The sequence below is a fragment of the Drosophila yakuba genome, chromosome 3R (genome assembly GCF_016746365.2).
Source record: "Drosophila yakuba strain Tai18E2 chromosome 3R, Prin_Dyak_Tai18E2_2.1, whole genome shotgun sequence".
Taxonomy (NCBI): Eukaryota; Metazoa; Arthropoda; class Insecta; order Diptera; family Drosophilidae; genus Drosophila; species Drosophila yakuba.
Genome location: NC_052530.2, coordinates 8416376 through 8434100, shown reverse-complemented (window position 1 = coordinate 8434100; position 17725 = coordinate 8416376). Strand labels below are relative to the sequence as shown.

The 17725-nt window shown below is 40.5% G+C and overlaps 1 protein-coding gene and 2 long non-coding RNA genes across 14 annotated transcripts in view; 1 reads left to right on the top strand and 2 right to left on the bottom strand.

The window, feature by feature from the left end:
* The window catches only part of LOC6536001 (nucleolar and coiled-body phosphoprotein 1), a 31979-nt gene extending 14263 nt beyond the window's left edge, over positions 1 to 17716 (bottom strand). For 2 of the 12 annotated variants that reach the window (XM_015192022.3, XM_039375669.2), the window contains exons 1-5: positions 17429 to 17698; positions 16807 to 17151; positions 2101 to 2209; positions 1874 to 2004; positions 226 to 342 (exon numbers count right to left, since the gene is read on the bottom strand). In XM_015192022.3, coding sequence (XP_015047508.2) covers positions 226 to 342; positions 1874 to 2004; positions 2101 to 2209; positions 16807 to 16863 — 414 coding nt within the window. In that variant the 5' untranslated portion in view covers positions 16864 to 17151; positions 17429 to 17698. Of the gene's footprint in view, positions 1 to 225; positions 343 to 1873; positions 2005 to 2100; positions 2210 to 16806; positions 17152 to 17428 lie in introns of all 12 variants that reach the window. The other 10 variants (XM_039375664.2, XM_039375662.2, XM_039375663.2 and 7 more) reach the window with 8 other exon arrangements.
* On the bottom strand, positions 7099 to 7626 carry LOC120321778. Its single transcript, XR_005561500.1, has 2 exons — positions 7548 to 7626; positions 7099 to 7489 (listed from the first exon to the last, which is right to left on the bottom strand). It is a non-coding gene; the product is annotated as an uncharacterized LOC120321778 (long non-coding RNA).
* On the top strand, positions 7140 to 7642 carry LOC120321777. The gene is made up of 3 exons (XR_005561499.1): positions 7140 to 7215; positions 7278 to 7519; positions 7578 to 7642. It is a non-coding gene; the product is annotated as an uncharacterized LOC120321777 (long non-coding RNA).
* Positions 17717 to 17725: the final 9 nt, after the last annotated feature.

Here is a 17725-nt window from a genome sequence, read left to right as displayed (position 1 = left end):
GACCCCAATGACCTCATCCAATACTGTTGGGCTTGCAGAAATGATTCAACTAATACAGGCATGCTGGGGCTTGAACTTGCAAACACACACATAGACACCCAAGCTCCCAAATTCGAAGTGCACACACGAATATTTGACTTATTTGGTTTGGTCATAGACAACTATGGAATTAGACACCCGAGCGCTTTGGCTGCGTGCAGTGCCAGTCATGTGACAATTGTGTACCTGTTTTCTTGTGGTTCCGTCGATCTCCGTGGCAATGGGATACGCACGTCCATTGGGCACAACGGGTGGTCCCTCCGATTTGCTGCGGCGCGAGGGTGTGCCACCGCGCTCCTCCGACTGCAAAGAGACAGAGAGGGCATTAAGGGCTTTAGAGATGTATGGGCATGTCTGGTTAATTAGCTGGTCGTAAATAATACGCATACGCCCTGTTGACGTGCGTCATGAGGTAGAGTCAATTAATTATGTATTGTCAGGGTGCCCATGATAGTATGTCAAAAGCACACTTTCCCCAGTATTCTGGCGAACAAACAAGTATTTAGGTCAGTGGCGGAAAAGGAATCTTGGAGAGGAAAATTTTAACGAGTAATGAATGAACTTTCAATGGTCAAGTAAGGCAACATTATTTAGTTTCATATAATTTTAAGCACACCTGATTGATTAACTTCCTGAGAGTTTCAAAACTATTGTAACTACATTTATGCATTCGGTATTTAAATTGAAAAGCTATAATATAAATGATATAAGAGCACAAATAGTTATATTTTGAAAACCAGAGTGGATGCCCAAAGGCACAAACTCCCTCAAACGCGTGCATCTGTGAATGCCACTGATTTTTGCTCACGTATTTCAATGTCCTTGCAACATGTGCCACTGTGTGCCTCATTATTAATTAGTCTACGGTTGGAGAGGAGGGGCCAAAAATGAACTAGGAAAGGACCCAGCTCACATGAAGCTTTTTTGAACGGCTTTTGTGTATTTCCTGTGGCATTTGAGAGCGTCGACTTTTTTATGAGGGCCGCGGCTTAAACGCATTAACCCTAATGGCAAGTCTCCCGTAATGGCGGTGGGCTTTCGAAAGCCCATAAAAATCGTGCATGAAAATATACTGCCAATGAAAACGTTATACCCTCTAAGCCTAATTAAAACAAATAATTTACGCCATCTACCTTCTAGGTGTATAACCAAATGCTCAACTTCTGGCGCGATTCTAATAGGCAGTACAAGGAAGGCTAACTAGTGCATCGGTTTCTCGACGAGTAAATATAACTTAGGGTATACAAATAAGAAAGTTTTATACTCTTTTTACTAAAAACCACAGCGCATTTCATTTTCCTCTCGCGGTCCTCTTCAAATGTCAAAAGCGCATAAAGGTTGTGTGGCCATAAACTGAATGTAACTCTACTATAACATGTGGATAGCTAGTTGGGATTTGCGTTTTTAGCTTGTTCATGGAGACGTGGATATGCACAATAATCTTGCATATTTAAAAAACTTTTTATATACAGAAATGAGAGCTTGGATTAAGTAGCAAAAAAAGTTCACAATTTAAACTTGGGATAAATAGAAAAAAGTTTTCTTTAAAATTATATTCCCAAGTTTTACACTGCTACGTAGTTAATTTATATATATTATTTCAAATAATTAATTTCCCTAAAATTTTTGTAAGACCAATATTATGCATTTCTAATAATCTCATTTTCTGATGTTCTTTCAAATATATTTCGCTAAAATGACATTGATTTTCCCTCTTCTTTATGAAATATAATAGGTAGTAGTGATAAATTTTAAAGTCATTAATGGTATTTAAAATTCGCTGCAGCTGTCAAAAATGGAGGTGGAAATAGGAAATACATTATACGACACTTACTCTCGCCAAACGATGTGCACTGGCATCCCGGCGTCCATCTGTATACTCCGATCCTATAATGAACTCGTGCGATTTATATGCTAATTCTGGGCATTTTTTCCGGCGCGGCAATGGCGGTTCATTTGTCGCTCCTGCAGATCCGCAAAATCCAATCGAAAGTCGAATCAGAGCGAGATCAATAAATAGTCCGTGACAATGGGCGCAAGACAAATGTCTTCGCAACTCACCAACAAATTGACTTGGGTTTGGGGCAGGCGCCCGTCGCACAACCTCTGGCCGCGAGTTGCCCGTAAATTCATGCCAGCGATAAGTGCTCCGATACTCCGAGTGGAGCTGCTGGGGGAAGGATGAGAGATAAACATTGCGTTGAGTCAGAAAGCAATCAAGTAATATTTCAAGGGGGATAGTAAGTTTCGGTTAAATTGTTATAAATGCATCTTTTGAAAACTATTTCATTCACAAGTTACCCAGGGGATATCAGTCTAAACTCATCTAAGAAAATTATATTTGTCTCTCTCTCTTTCTCTCTCTGTCTCTCTTAACAGTAAATGACTTAAGAATTTTAAAACACATCCCCAAACCCTAAATACATAAAATAAAAATAAAAATAGTTTCTCCCCATAGACTATATAAGCCAATGATTACAATTTAGAATATTATATAGTCATCTTGATAATTCTGATTTTTTGACCAAAAGTAATGATTTATTTAATTTTGTAATTTTTTTAACCTTAAAAAAAAGTCAATAAGATATGGGTTCACAGCCGTGCTTCAGCACTGTTTTTCTTATTAATGTTCTTTTATGTGAAACTAAAATTCAATATTTTATTACTGGAATTATCCTTGGTAATAAAAATGATGTAAAATCATAAAAGGCTTAGCTGGTCCAACTGCATTTACGAGTATGTGTAATCCGTTAAAACGGCTCTTCCTGCTGAATGAAACAATGGGCGCATCTTTACATGGATAATAATTACAGCAGAACGCATGACAAATACCACAAAGATACCGACAAAAACTAACCACTTCCACATATGGCCACATGTAAATATTTTCATTTGCCAGGGCCAGCCTTTTAGGCCCAGGGCTGTTGGCCAATTGGCTGGTGAGTCAAACAGTTTTGTTTCGGGCTCTCGGCCAAATTGCGGTTTGCCGCATTTCAATGCGGCAGAACGTCCACCCACTTTCTCCATTACAACTGCAGCCATTTGATAATTGCGACAATGGCCAGAGAAAAATCCATATTAATGGCCTGTTTTCTACTGCAACAGTTACTCTTGCTGCCACTTCGGTAGTTACAGCGGCTTGTGTTTGTGTTATTTTGCAACTTGTTTTATGGCCACGACAGCGCGTATCGATCTAAGCCAAGGGACTTGGACATTTCGAGCAGAAGTCGTTGCATGTAAGCTGGAAATTGGGTGAAACTCTTTCAAACACAAACTGGCTAAGACAGCTGCAGCGACTGTCCTGACCGACAGGACAGACAGCTTTTCCAGGACATTCTCGTGGAGCAGCCAAGTCACTCGATTTAATTATGGCCGGCTTGGAACTCTCCTCCTGCCCCACAGAATTTTTGTGTGTCTACCTGAGCTTAACTTTTTTTGTCTCGACGTCGTTTCCTGCTCCACTTTTGTACAATGAAATAATTGCCGGCTGGCACGCAATGTCAAAAGACAGTAAACATTATATTAATTATTTGCAGCACCCATTTCCTTGGTTTAATTTTAATTTTTAAACTCCTAATCGGGATCGGTTGTTTACTTGATAATAAGTAAAAAGGCAATGGTTTAACCGGTTACCATTTGAATAATTGACTCTATATAGTTTCGACGTAATGTGATTACTAAGGTTTAAATTCTTTTTATGACTTGCGCACTCTATATAGTATTTTCGCCTTTTATGTGAATTACAGATAATTATCTTTATGTCTCTAATGGGCTTAATATATCTAATCTTTGACATTATACCAGTCACTAAAGCACTTAATAAATTAAGCTGCAATAGCTATCACTCTCCCTCATTGTGCCCTGCGGCAAGGATACACACATAATCCAAACAATGAAACCAGAGGCATTTAACCCAGTTGCGGGAAGACCCCTTCAGTTTAGACACACTCCAATATCCGCCAACGCATTAGACCAATTATAAGGAGCTGTGGCAAATCATTCTTTGCCAATCAATAAGGCTCACTTGGGTGGAATGGATCGAGTGCCTCGCCTTCGGCAGCGCCATACCTCGACGGCACGCACCTTTTGCATAATTTAGCAGTAAGAGCTCATTTCATTGGGGTAAAACTCGAGCCTACGAGGGCTCGTTTGTCATATGAATTGACAGTTGATGTCAGGAGCGTAGCCTTCGTTCGCACTGCCAAAAGTGCGGGGAGGTTCGTGCCACGTGGCAGACTCGCACCTGCACACAAGGTGGAGTCTATTTACACACTTATTTACGACCCCACCAACTTTCAGTGTATTTCCTGGGCAGCTGCAACAATTTATCATGTCAAGGGAGGGGTTCCTGAAAAAAACTTATATTTCTCCAACTGATTTATGTCTGTGGTGGTCCAATTGATTGCGGTCACCAAATGCATCCGCACTCTAGCATAAATATTTAAATAGTGTGTATACGCTTTTTTCGCAAGTGCGTTAAACTTTAATATCACATGAAATTTTAAGCGTTGCGCGTCTTTTTGGGCCAGCTAGGCGAGAGAGTGTTGTTTGGGGAAATCATACTGCTTAAATTGGAATCATTCTTACGAGAGAGGCGGCCATCCCACAGCTGCGAAATACTAGGTCTCCCTGTGCAGTGATGTTGAAATCCCGATAAGCCTGCTGACATCTCAACTATCCCACAGCTGACAGATGGGCGGGCGGCAGAACCCTCCCGCTGGTTAGATTACTTTTAATTAAAATTGTAAACGGTGAAGGGTGTGCGGCTAAAAGGCGTCAGAGGCGCTGGCACCAAGTGATTCTTTATTAATTTTCCAGGAGGTAATTGCCACTTATTTGGCATGAATACTGGGCGCATGGAGCGGTGCCCAATTTGTGGTGTCCCTAACTATCCCATAAATAAATGTCCACGCTGCAGACATATTTCTTGTATAGATTTTCCTGTATCTGATGCACATTCTGGAGATAAATTTATGGCTCATGGGTGGTGGGGATTGGATTTCAGTATTTTTAGTAGCATACTTGCCGGCGTCAGTTGCACCATAAGTTACACACTCTTAAGTCTCTGACCGCAGAAATGTGTCTGTGTGGGAAGTTCGTGTGCGTGTTTAATCTACCCGAAGGGACCTTTCAAGTTTTATGCGGGCAAAACAAGCAAAATGACACCTCGAAGCATAGTTATCGCCTCGGAGATCCTTGTTTTGCGGTCTCATATATTTGCCTGTGTATTGGTATAGTCCTTTGAAGTGACAACCACATTTTTGGGGAGCAAGAATATGTCTTTGTCGTATGCGTTCCGAAAGGTTAGATTCGAAAGTTTGTTGCACATTGTGCGGTATACAAACATTTTATATTATAAGCTATAATTTCATATATTTTTAACTGGCGCTGAGTTTATATATTTTTGGCTGCAAAATTATATAATTTATGAAATGAAAATATTACAGAAATAGCAAACTGAGTCTTCATTGCTATTATTATACAAGGGTTCCCCAAATGTAATAGTGTTTTATAAATGTGCAAGTGCAACTTTAACATTCCAGCCACTTAAAAAAATATCAAAGCTATGCAAATTGTTATTGTAAAGCTGCGGTTTAGTACAAACTTCCATTGCTGTTATTTTGGGCTGTTACTTTTGCCGCAGCCCTCGGCTTGCTTGAAAAGTTTTTTCATTTACTTTTTGTTTACGATGCATTTTTGCCATTTGACACCATTTTGTCTGGCACAGACAACAGCCGCATACACACCGTGCTTTTATGGTTTCCGTTAGCTAGGCTGGGCCTACAAAGCACCTGATCATCAGTTCCATGTTGGCCGCAGGCGGACCCTGCCCCACCCGTTCCCATTTTTCTCTGGTGCGTGCCTTTGTGACACAACGGCTTAGTTTGCTCGATTGCTCATCTAACTTGGCCCGAGGGATGTTTGCTGCCATTTTGCGTGGTCTGTGCCGGCAATTAATTCACTCAGCAGTGGCCCAGGTGGGCAGAAATGATGCTGCTGCCACAAATTTAATTGCCAGCTGCACTTCCGAGAATAAGAGACGACACAAAGCATCCGAATGACTGACTGACGCAGATTGACCGGCAGTCAGGAGTCAGTTAAGGCTAGCCACTGCCAAAGTTTAAGAAAAACAATACATCTTAACTTGGAAAGGATTGTAAAAAAGAAAACAATATAACAAGTTCTATCTGTAGTTTCCATTGAGTATATAAACCTTTTAAAAATGTTTGGCATCGGTTAGAATATTAAGCGTTTAGGGTTAGAATGAATCAAAACGAATAGAGCTAGAGATTATTTAATGTACTTATTGTTAATAGACACGTTTTTCGCACTGTATAAATGCACCACCAGAGGTCGACGAGGCAACGAGGCACATCGTGCAACCAATCGTCAGTAAAGCCCCGGCTAGAGGTCACCTTCATTAAATTAAAGAAGACTCATTTGCAAGAGCGCCTTCTTTCGTTTTTGCCGTTGCCCTCTACCATAAATATGGATTTAGTTTCTTTTGAAATAAAAGCAGAACAACATGCGGACAACATTTAATTAGTGGCAATTAATTTACAACCGCAGCCAGAGTAATGGATTCATCTCGTACGTAATATTATTAAATATATATGTAATTAACTCGGCTACTGATTCTTATCAATCGCTTCCTTTTACCTTCCATACTTTTCAGCGACTTGACTTAACCGATTAAATAAAATGTATGAAGCTATAAGTAATAATGCGTACAGCCTTGTATTCAGAAAAATAAATTTAGAAATAATATTACGCCTATTTGGCGTTTGCGCGTTTGGGAAGAAATACAAGAATTCACCTTTTTCCCCCTAAATTTAACTTAAATATAAAGAAATATACCCCTAAGTATACCCCTATTCCTATCCTAAACAGCTAACATTTAAGCTTGCTCTTTACAACTTGCATGTGCTCCTTATAACATTAATTTCCCCCAAAAAGCTTTCACCATCTATTAAAGTTTGGGAGAACTCCCGACTAGTTATGCTACAATTTAATGTCAACATACAATTAAGCTAGAAAATAACAGGGCAAAGGCAGTCGTTAAACTCAGTGCTGCGATTTATTTGCGCCCCAATCCAAAAGTCAGACGACAAAAAGGAAGACAGACAGGAAACAGGAGTGCAGAGGAGAGCGCAGACGACGGCTAAAAAGTCATTTGTATGCAACCGCAAATCGAGGGACATTAAACTTTTAAGACGCTTTTATTGCTCTCCCCACAGCCCATGTGCTACATATCGTCTGGGTCCTTTTCAATTCTAATCCTTATATGTACCTTTGGACCCCATGGCTCGGGGCCTTTGGCTTCGGCTTTGATTCGACGGCTTAGCGTTGACATGGCTGTCGATGGGACAGCCTGATTTATGTGGCCCAGTCCTTGGGCAAATCTCAATCAAATTGCTTGTGGCAACTGCAAAAGAGCCACCGGCAAGCTCTATAAATTCTGCATAAGTCATCGGATTCGGTAAGCCAGGAATAAAATACATACATACATTAAATATTTCAGATATGTGTTACCCCAGTTACGTTTCATCTTTTAGGCCGAACAGCGAATTTAGTCTGTGGTTAGGGTACTTAAACGAATCTGAATGAATCTGAATAGCATTCTCTTATATTTTTGTTTATTTCTGCAAATAAAATGTGTGCTTAACTTAATGTTTGAACTAAATAACATCCCTCATAAACTGAAATCAAGGCGCACTGTGTAACTAACTGTGTATGTGCAAATAAACTTAACACTTCCCTTATCTTTGTGCTTTTTACAGCATTAACCTTAGCAATCTCTTTACGCCAACAAATGAAAATTAAAATCCATTTATGTTATCAAATTCTTTTCTCGCACACTCTGCCAATGATAACTTTTCACACATACTTGGGCCGAGAAATTGCAGCACTTCCTGAGCAATTTATGCAGGCAAACTTTTGTGACACCTTCCGCCCGCCTAGCAAATATTCGTCATATTTGTGAGCAGAATGCATCTGGAATTACGCGCCCCTCAAACGTCTGAACAACGAAAACATCAAGTGGTCCAGGGGCGGGCCGTTATAATTGCATTTTCCTGTCTGTCGTCTGCCTCCGAGACAAACTGCAAGAAAGACACCCGTATCTGCATCTCCATTTCCATACATGTTCGCCTCTGCTGCTAAGCGTTATTTAATGTTAAGCAATTAAACTGAAATTCGATAGTGCCTTTAAGCTTGGAAAAAGAGGGAAAATGAAAGAAAAACTATTTTCCGTCGCTTGTGCGTGCCTTCAATGGCTTTTCCTTTTGTTTTCCTTGTTCAGCGATTACCGCACGAGTGCATTTTGTCAGTGTGCGGGTGAACGAATATGCCTGCGTCTGTGTGGGTGAGTATTTCTGTGAGATGCTCTGCTTAGTGCACTCATGTGAATAACGACGCCGTCGACAACGCGACTTTCCCATCGATATGGCACGCGCTTAGCTTTCAGTCCCCCAAAACCCTGAACGCGGCTAAAAAATCATACAAAACATCAAGAATATATTATACAATAATAATATATTGTACAATATAAATAGCTGAATAACATTAAGAACACTTATGTGATGTTATCAGAGACCTTGTTACTTTATTACGAAATATTAAGGAAACATTTACATTTCAATCAAGAGAGAACGCTATAGGCGAGTTCCGCGACTATCTGATACCCGTTACTCAGCTAGTTCCTGAGATCTCGACGTTCATTCGGACAGACGGACATGGCCAGATTGATTTAGCTATTGATCCTTATCAAGAATATATATATTTTATATGGTCAGAAACGCTTCCTTCTGCCTGTTACATACTTTTTAACGCTTCTACGTCACATTTTAAAACAAGCAACGGCTTATTGTTACAAACTTATCTTTAATGGCATCCCAATTTTACCTTTCTTTCCTTTTTATTTTCGTTAAAACATAATACACATTTTAGAAGAGACTAGCACAGTGACTTGAGTTAAGGCATTTCAACTTCGACGTTTTCAGCCTTTGTTGACACTCTTTCCAGCTGCTGGGTCTTAGCTTTCTTTGGCGTCTTTCCTCTGGCCGCAGAATCTGCTGGCAATTTGCAGCTGCAATCAAAAGTGCATTCTGAAGGAAATTTTCCGCTTATAAAAGTACACCGAACTTACGTCAGCCATGATGGAAAACGAAGTTCAAGGAAAAATGAATGTGATGTCAACTTCTCGGTGAACTCATTTCAGCATCCTTCAAATACTCGTATTACCGCATTTCCGCTTTTCACAAAACAAAGTCGAGTCATTATGCCGAAAAACATTAGCAGTTAACAGCGCGTTTAGATTATTCACAGCCTTTGTTTTCCCAAGCACGAAGTTTTACTAAAGAACCCTAAACAAAAATGACAAAAATTCTGGAAGTAAGAGAACTTCGTGAATTTTTATGTCCCTTTTTATCTATCTGAATATGACAGGTCTTATGCCTTGCTCAGTTCCCAAATTTAGCTATATTTTAATCTAGGGTCTGATAATTTGTTTAATGGGTACGTAGTTTAAGTAAGGCAAACTATGAGTTACATCATTCAATACGTCAATAAAGTCATCAGCAAAGCGTGAGGATTAGATCACGCCGTTCTTATATATTCTTCCAATAAAGCTGACAAGTTTTAAATCATCAGCATTCTGTGTACTCGTCCGTTTTTGCCAGTGCTCAAATAACTTGGTCCGGAGTTGCAGAGCTGTCTAGCCAGGAATCAGGCAATCGGAGGTATTTAGTTGCAATTGATAAAGGATTTTAAGCTATTTAAACGAACTTTATAAGCGTTGTTCAGTATATTACTATTCAGTCAAGAAATTTAATCTTTCTTTAGTGATTGGCAAAGTTTTTACACATCAAAATATAGTGCTCCGTGAATAAACCATATCTAAACAATATTTCAAAGGTGCCATTGCGTAGACTAGGCTTAAAACCAAAATTCATTTCAAACACCATGTGCCCTTTTTTTTCTGTAAACATTTTATTGAATTGAACAACGCCGAAACAGCAGTAAGTGTGTGACAGACATGTCTGGCACATTGCGCAATCTGCGGATCTAGCTGGATCCACTTAAACCCAGATGAACTTGGCTCGTGATGAAGCCGAGTTGGCTAAATCCCCCAATGCTCGCAATTGAAAACGCTGAACGTTGGTTGAATGCCATTAAGACAATGCAGTACAGAATTGCACTGCAGCGTGCAAAGCAAACATTGGTGTTTGAATGGGTATGTGCTAATGCTTCTGTGAATACAGATCTCTTGGTTGTGCACATAATTGTCCATTGTTGTGTTCATGTTGCAGTCTTATTTATATTTCAGCAGCATATCAAATTGCCATTGCCATCGCAATAAAATGGCAAATAATTTGAAATTATATCCAACCAGCGAATGACAACGTGCCAGCAAAGTTCTTTCTTGAAGCAACTTGTAGAATTATATTGAATTTTGTTGAGTTTACAATATATTTGTTATTTATGGCCATTGAAATATTTACTTAAACTTTGTTAAAACATGTTGAATATTCCAAAATGCTGCAGCATTTTTCAGCTGATATCACTCCGATAATTTGGGAATTTTATATGCATTTATTCCCGGCCAATTGGCAGCGACTTCCTCTTCGCTTGCCAAAAACCAAAGCTAACACATTACTTATAAGCAAATAAGGTCAGATGAGGGACAGAACAATGCTTCCCCTTTCCCTTTCCTTCCCCTTCCCATCACTTTGCTTCCCTTCAGGGCCACTTAAATATTTTACGCTTTTGTATTGTTAAGCAAAAGTTTTTCGCCATCCCGCCGGCCAAACGCATAAAAAATGCATACGCACACAAGTTTTCATATCGTTTATATAATGGGATTTTCACACGCACACATTTTCGGTTTGTTTGTGTTGGCCAAGTTAACAACAAAAGCGCAGCAAAAGGCAGCACTAGAGTCTGAAAGCGTGGATCGTTTAACTTTTTATGCAAAAGAAGAATTTTTTCTTTGCTTTCCATTCGCGGCTAAACAGTGGGAGTACAGCCAAGGATTCTAAAAGCCTGAAGAGCTGGATCAGGCAAAAAATGTTGTAGAAGAAAACACCTGGATGTAATCATCGGTATAAATTATGGTAGTTACGCGTTACACGCTTGTAGTCCAACCTGTGTTTAAGTCGTATCTAAAAGCACACCACATCTTATACATTTTTTTGTTAATAATAAGACAAGTACATTTTAAATATTTTGTCCGTTGGGGTCCTTTTCAATTAGGACATAAGGATTAGCTTATCTGCATAAAGTTTAAGTCTTTAATGTGGCGCCTTGGATAATAAAACTGGGTTTTTCTTTAATTTATTATCAATAAACTGCCCATTTACATTTATTTCAAGAAATGCATCATATAGAATTTAATGTATGACAGCGATACTGAGTGATGACATTAAAAGTAAGATGCCTAAGAAACCCAAGAGCTTCTTAACCAGAAATGCCGCGATATACCCCCTCTTCACCAACTGTCCAATAAAATTACCATCAGCACTGTCAGCATCAACAGCCCCTTGCAACTTGGTCGCCAGCCAACATGGCGATGGGTTCAGAGGCTGAGGATAGGGTTTAAGGGGTTTTGAAGACTGCGTCAGTGCAGCGGCGACAGGCCGGGACCCATCTATGTAGTATATAGCGCATAGCATATTGCATACGGGATGTGGAAAGTGCCATGTGGCATGTGGCACCTGGCAGGCCGTTAGACCGGCGCTGTAATCCATTCACTTGCGCAGGGAAATTATTATAATTGCATTAGTTCAAAGGCAGAAAATTGAAATTGAAATTGAAATACGGTAGACGATGTGATGGCTCGGCCCTGCTCTCCAGGATGCTGATGGATGGATGGTTCTTTTGCTGAATAGAGGGTTGGGGGGACAATAAGGTGGAAGTCCTAGAGCCAAAGTTGACGTAATGTGCCAAGGATGGGTCGTAGTCGGATGGACCAACGGTTAGCGATGCGCCTTCGCAAATTAATTAATTTTTTCTTGGCGTTTTTTGGTTCCCTCCTGCCTCAAATGAGATAAGACGGAAATCATCAGCAAGTGGCTTATAATTGTCATTTAACCGACGTTCTCATAGCTGCATCATACGCGGCTATCAAGAGCTTCTGCTTTAATGAAAAAAGTTTGAACCATACAAGTTCTAATCGCCTGACATTGATGAGCACGACTTGATAGACATTTCGTGCTCGTTCGACATTCGTGTATAGTTTTTAATGGCTATGAAAAGTGTTACTGATTAACACGCTATAAGAGCCCGAGCACATACAAATCGAGTAATCAAGGCTATAATAAAGTTGCCAGAAATATTCAACAGCAGGCTAAGTGACGTCCCATTTTTGTCGATTGATTTACACATGTCATTCCTAATATTTTACTTAAAGCGATATTATATTTGTAAACAGTAATGCAGTTATTTTCATAGCCCATAACTCCGTTAACCAAATGTTTTTGGCTCTGTTCTGTCATAAAATGTAATCGATAAATATACAATTAGTATTGCAAGCCAATGGCAAATTTTAAAGAACCATAAACAATTTCTACCAAAATAAAGTAAACAGCAGACGGCAGCAGATTAAATAAAAACTTCTGGGAAATGTAAAATTTTTATATTCGCTCTGCATGCGATTCACTGATTTGTGTTGAAAATATGCAAATAACCAAATGACTGACTGCCTGAAAAAATGCAATTCTACAAACAACAGAAGTCCGGAAAATGAAAATGAAGGGAAATCTCTCGTGCCACATGTGCACCTCCATTTTCTGCCCCTCAAATGTTTAACCAGTCAGTCAGTTTTGTGTACACGTCAGCACAATTCTGAACAGTTTTTCAGTACAATTTCATATAAACGGGAAACAAGTTTAATTTTACAGAAGAGTGTTTTTCATTTTTGATTTCACACCAACCGGCTCCAAACACTTGACCCCAAGTAATTATAAAACTTTTCTGCCGGCTGCAGATCCTCCACCAAATCCATGGAGATGCACATCGGTTTTCAACAATCACTGAAAAAACAGCACAAAAAACTTCCTTCTCCCTGGGCTCCTGGCCCATAGTGGCTTGAGTTTGCCTTTGGTTTCCCCCATTTTTGGTTCTGGCAATTGAGGCAACGGTTGTGGGAAGACAGTGGCAGAAAAGTGCAAATTGCCCTCGTTAGATGCAATAGGAAGGGGTTTCCGGAGAAGAAGTAGTTGGCGTGCGAAACTTTCACTCTCTTGATGCACACTAAAAGTTTTAAGTTCTCAATCATAAAACAAGAGAGAACGCTATAGTCGAGTTCCCCGACTATCTGATACCCGTTACTCAGCTAGTGGAAGAGAGAAGGAGAGTCTTAAACACAGTTTTTGGCGGTTTGTAGGCGTTATAGTGGGCGTGGCAAAAAGTTTTTGGGCAAATCGATAGAAATTTACAAGACTAATACAAAAATGAAAAAATATCAAAACATTTTTCAAAAGTGTGGGCGTAGCAGCTTTGGGCGGTTTGTGGGCGTTAGAGTGGGCGTGGCAAAAAGTTTTTTGGCAAATCGATAGAAATTTACAAGACCAATACAAAAATGAAAAAATATCAAAACATTTTTAAAAAGTGTGGGCGTGGCAGTTTTGGGCGGTTTGTGGGCGTTAGAGTGGGCGTGGCAACATGAATCGACAAACTTGCGCTGCGTCTATGTCTCTGGAGTCTGTATGCTTAATCTCAACTTTCTAGCTGTTGTAGTTCCTGAGATCTCGACGTTCATACGGACAGACGGACAGACGGACAGACAGACGGACGGACAGACGGACATGGCCAGATCGACTCGGCTACTGATCCTGATCAAGAATATATATACTTTATATGGTCGGAAACGCTTCCTTCTGCCTGTTACATACTTTTCAACGAATCTAGTATACCCTTTTACTCTACGAGTAACGGGTATAAACATTCTCAAGGGATAGGACAACCAATATTTTACAATCTCTGTTGCTGAGCGTACCAAATCAGTTATAATCAGTAAATAATTATCTATACATTATGAGTACGTTATGTATAAAGTTCTTCTTTGCAATAATAATTATAATTGTTTGCATTTTCAGCATTTTCTATACATATACATAAATCCTAATCCCCAGCTCGCAGAAAATGTGTCTATATGAACTTGGTTACACGGCAAAGAGTTTAAACTATGCTGTGTATAAAAGTGGCCAACTCTTCGCAGTTTCCTGCATCCATAAGATAGCCAAGCAACAAAGGCAACCGCCTCGCCTTCTATACAATCCAGTAGAAGACATTGCGGATGGTTATAGATGTGCGAAACAATAGGGCGGATATAACTGCGAGTGCCAGTGGAAGATAACTCGGCATAAGTTGAGTGAGCATACACAGCGAACGATTTTGTATTTAAATCACTCTACAATAAACTCCCAAGCCGAAACGAGATGGCCAACGAACGGGCTTAATACAACTAAATTAGTTAGAGACTCCTACTGGCACACACAGTTTTAATCAAATTTATTCCTTGCTGGAAAACAGTTCTTATTTCAAAATGGAATTTTCCCCTCTGCGTGCGTAGTTTCTTCCAGTGTAACTAGGGGCGACGCCCAGCTGACTGTAAGGAGTCAGCGAATAGCACTGGATCGATCCGAGGAGTGACTAAGAATTAAGCACGGCGGTAACCATATGCGAGCTTAATCAATAAGCGTGTGGCATGCAACCGACGACCGACTGGCGACACTTGGCCGGCACTTGTTGTTGCCGCTAGGTAGGTGGATGGGTGACTCGGTGGGTGAGAAGTGGTTGGGAAGAGGGTGGTAAGTAGGCGTGGGAGTGGGTGGCGAAGGTGCCGCCATAAAAGTTCGACTCCTCTGCGCTGATGTAATACCGCAAGATAATTTGCCTCGAACGTCATATGGCTGAAGAAGCAGCGGGAAACAACAACAAAAAGCCCGAGCAAAAGCCGGCTAAATGGCGCTCTCCTCGCTCCCTCTACTTTCTCACAGCGCCGCTTTCTCTGAGTCTCTATCTCTTCCCTATCTCTATCTCTTCTCTCCCAGCTGCACATGCGCGAGGTCGTGGAATGACGGCATGTGCGCAATGTGAAATGTTAAAGTCTACTCAAAGTACGTATATCAAAATAAAAGTAAAAGGTTTTTTGTTTAAAAAATATTTTACGTGGATTCCAATTATATTTTTTACCATACTAGAAACTAATCGTTAGGTTTTTAATTTCAAGCCTTAAATAAAATAAAAGGTTTTTTGTTTAAAAAATATTTTTCGTGGATTCCAATTCAATTTTTTACCATACTAGAACCTAATCGTTTAGTTCTTTAATTTCAAGCCCTAATGTTGAATATATGAAGGAATAAAAGTATTTCTTGAATGAACACTTGGTCGCCAAGAGACAAATTGTCAGAATCGCTTCTGCTGCAATCGTGTACATTGCCATGGCGAAATGATGAATCAGCTGTTTCGCACAGCGACTGGAATAGCGGCGCTGGAAGGCTGGAGAGCGAGTTCTTCGGTCTTTGGTCTTCCGTCTCCGGCGGAGTAGGTGTCCGTGTCCGGGTCCGAATCGGAATCCAAATCCGGGTTCTATGTGGCACCCCGGCCGGCCACAGCTGTGGGCCCAAACAAGCCACAAGCCATATGCTATTGATTTTCTGGGCCTTTTCAGCCTTTTTGCCCATTTTTCTTGCCTTTTGCCTTGGTGCCATGTTTCTCTTTATATTTCTTTTTTTTTGTACTGTTACTTGACGCTGACGCGATTGGTGTCGGGCGTAATGCAAGTTAATTTATTCGCTGCCAACGAATTTCAGTTATTTACTTTGGCACTCCATATATATTCGCTCTACATTGTGTGAAAAAGGCTGAAAAACATTGCATGCTTCGGACAAACGATTTGTGACGACCCTCCAAGGATTGCAGACGTAAGGTAATATTGATCAACATTATGAAAGTTGGAAGAAAAATGTGGCCAAGGGGAAATCAGTTAGGTGGAAGAGTTCAAGGAATTTTCGCATGGCATTAATTGAACCGAAATCTCGTTCACTTAAAATGGTTACTTTCTACATCTTTACATACTTTTATTTCGTTTTTATGGCTGAGCAATTTAAAAATGGAATATTAGTTTAAAATTTGAGTTTTGATTGATTAAATTCCAAATTCCTGAAAAGAACATAGGCCTTGCGTAATAAATTAACATATTAATTAAAATTTTGGGAGTTATTCACCTCCTATTTTACCATAAATTTCTGGCTTGGTCCCCTGAGTCGAATTTAAATCCTCCATATTAAAAAATTCACCCTAATCCCGCAATTCTGCGAAACGAGTCATAACTCAAGCCAAGTCACCCCTTTCTCGGCTGCAGCCCCTTTCACTTGTCGCCCGCAAGTATGCAATAAAAATGTGTTATGTCCTGCACTCGCATTCACTCATACCCACACGCCGATTCAGACAACGTTCGCACATAAATTAAACGATTTCGAGGCTATTGGCAAAATGTTCGCTGTCTGCGAACTGGGCTAAGAGGCTATGGGAGCGAAAGCCCCGGAAAACTATCTAAAAATAACTCATCCCTGCTACGATTTGTATTTTAGTATAACGTTTTTGTTTTACATTAAAATGGAACTTCTTTACTGACAACAATAAGCAACCCGACTACGGACTACGACTGTAAAGGCGTTCAATATTTGTGTAGTTTGATTCTTCCTTTACAGTTAGAGTTAGTAATTATTATTCACATTGTTCGGAGCATTGCACGTTACTCACCTTGTCTACCGGCATTGATGGGCACGCTCTGCACAGATTCCAGAATGAGCCAATCATAGGGAAATGCTTTTGCTGTTTGCCAACCAAAGTGCCAAAAATACAAATTAAACACGCGCGCGTAGGGGTTTCTCTGCTTTCGTTCTCCGGCGATTGGCGTTGATTATTTTCAACAACTTCTCATGGGTCACACACACGCGCCTGGCTGTTAAACCTAAATATTTAACCTCTCGCTTGCTCGTCCGCTATCCCTCTCGCTCGCTCTCTCTATACGCACACGCACCTGGACAATGCGTAGCGAAGAAAGTGCGTTTGTATTGTCATAGGCCAAATTGGATTAGACTTCCGCTGCGGGGAGAAATGGGGGCGTGAGAAAAAGTATTGCATACCAGCGGGCGCCCTGTTCCGGCGATGATCTCATGCCCACATACACACATACGGCCTACACATTTGATGACCCACCGAATGTGGACGCAATTAGCCCGTAATACCCGTTCGTAACGGGCAAACAACTTTATTGGACATTAAAAACAGAATCTAGCCCGAGAGCCGCGCTCAGATTGTTATTTTCATGCCCTGGCAAATCGATATCTATTTTTCATGACAGCCCCGTAGTATGCAATACTTTTTAGCCGCTTTGCTGGAATTCGCACTTCTGTCAGCCGCTTTTTTCCCTTCGTGGACGTGGTTCGTGGTCACTGAAGCGAATCTTTGGTAAGGCAATAGTGCCAGAAACTTTAGGTGAAACACTGGGAAACACACTATTCAAGATTGCACCGATTTGCTCTCTGCTCTGCCGCTGCTGCTGCTGCCTGCTCATATGTATATGTAGCTGTGAGAAACTGCCTAGCTTTTTCGGTTTCAACTCGACGACGTTACGAACACGACTGAACCTGAACTAAAAGGTCCCACAAAATAATCC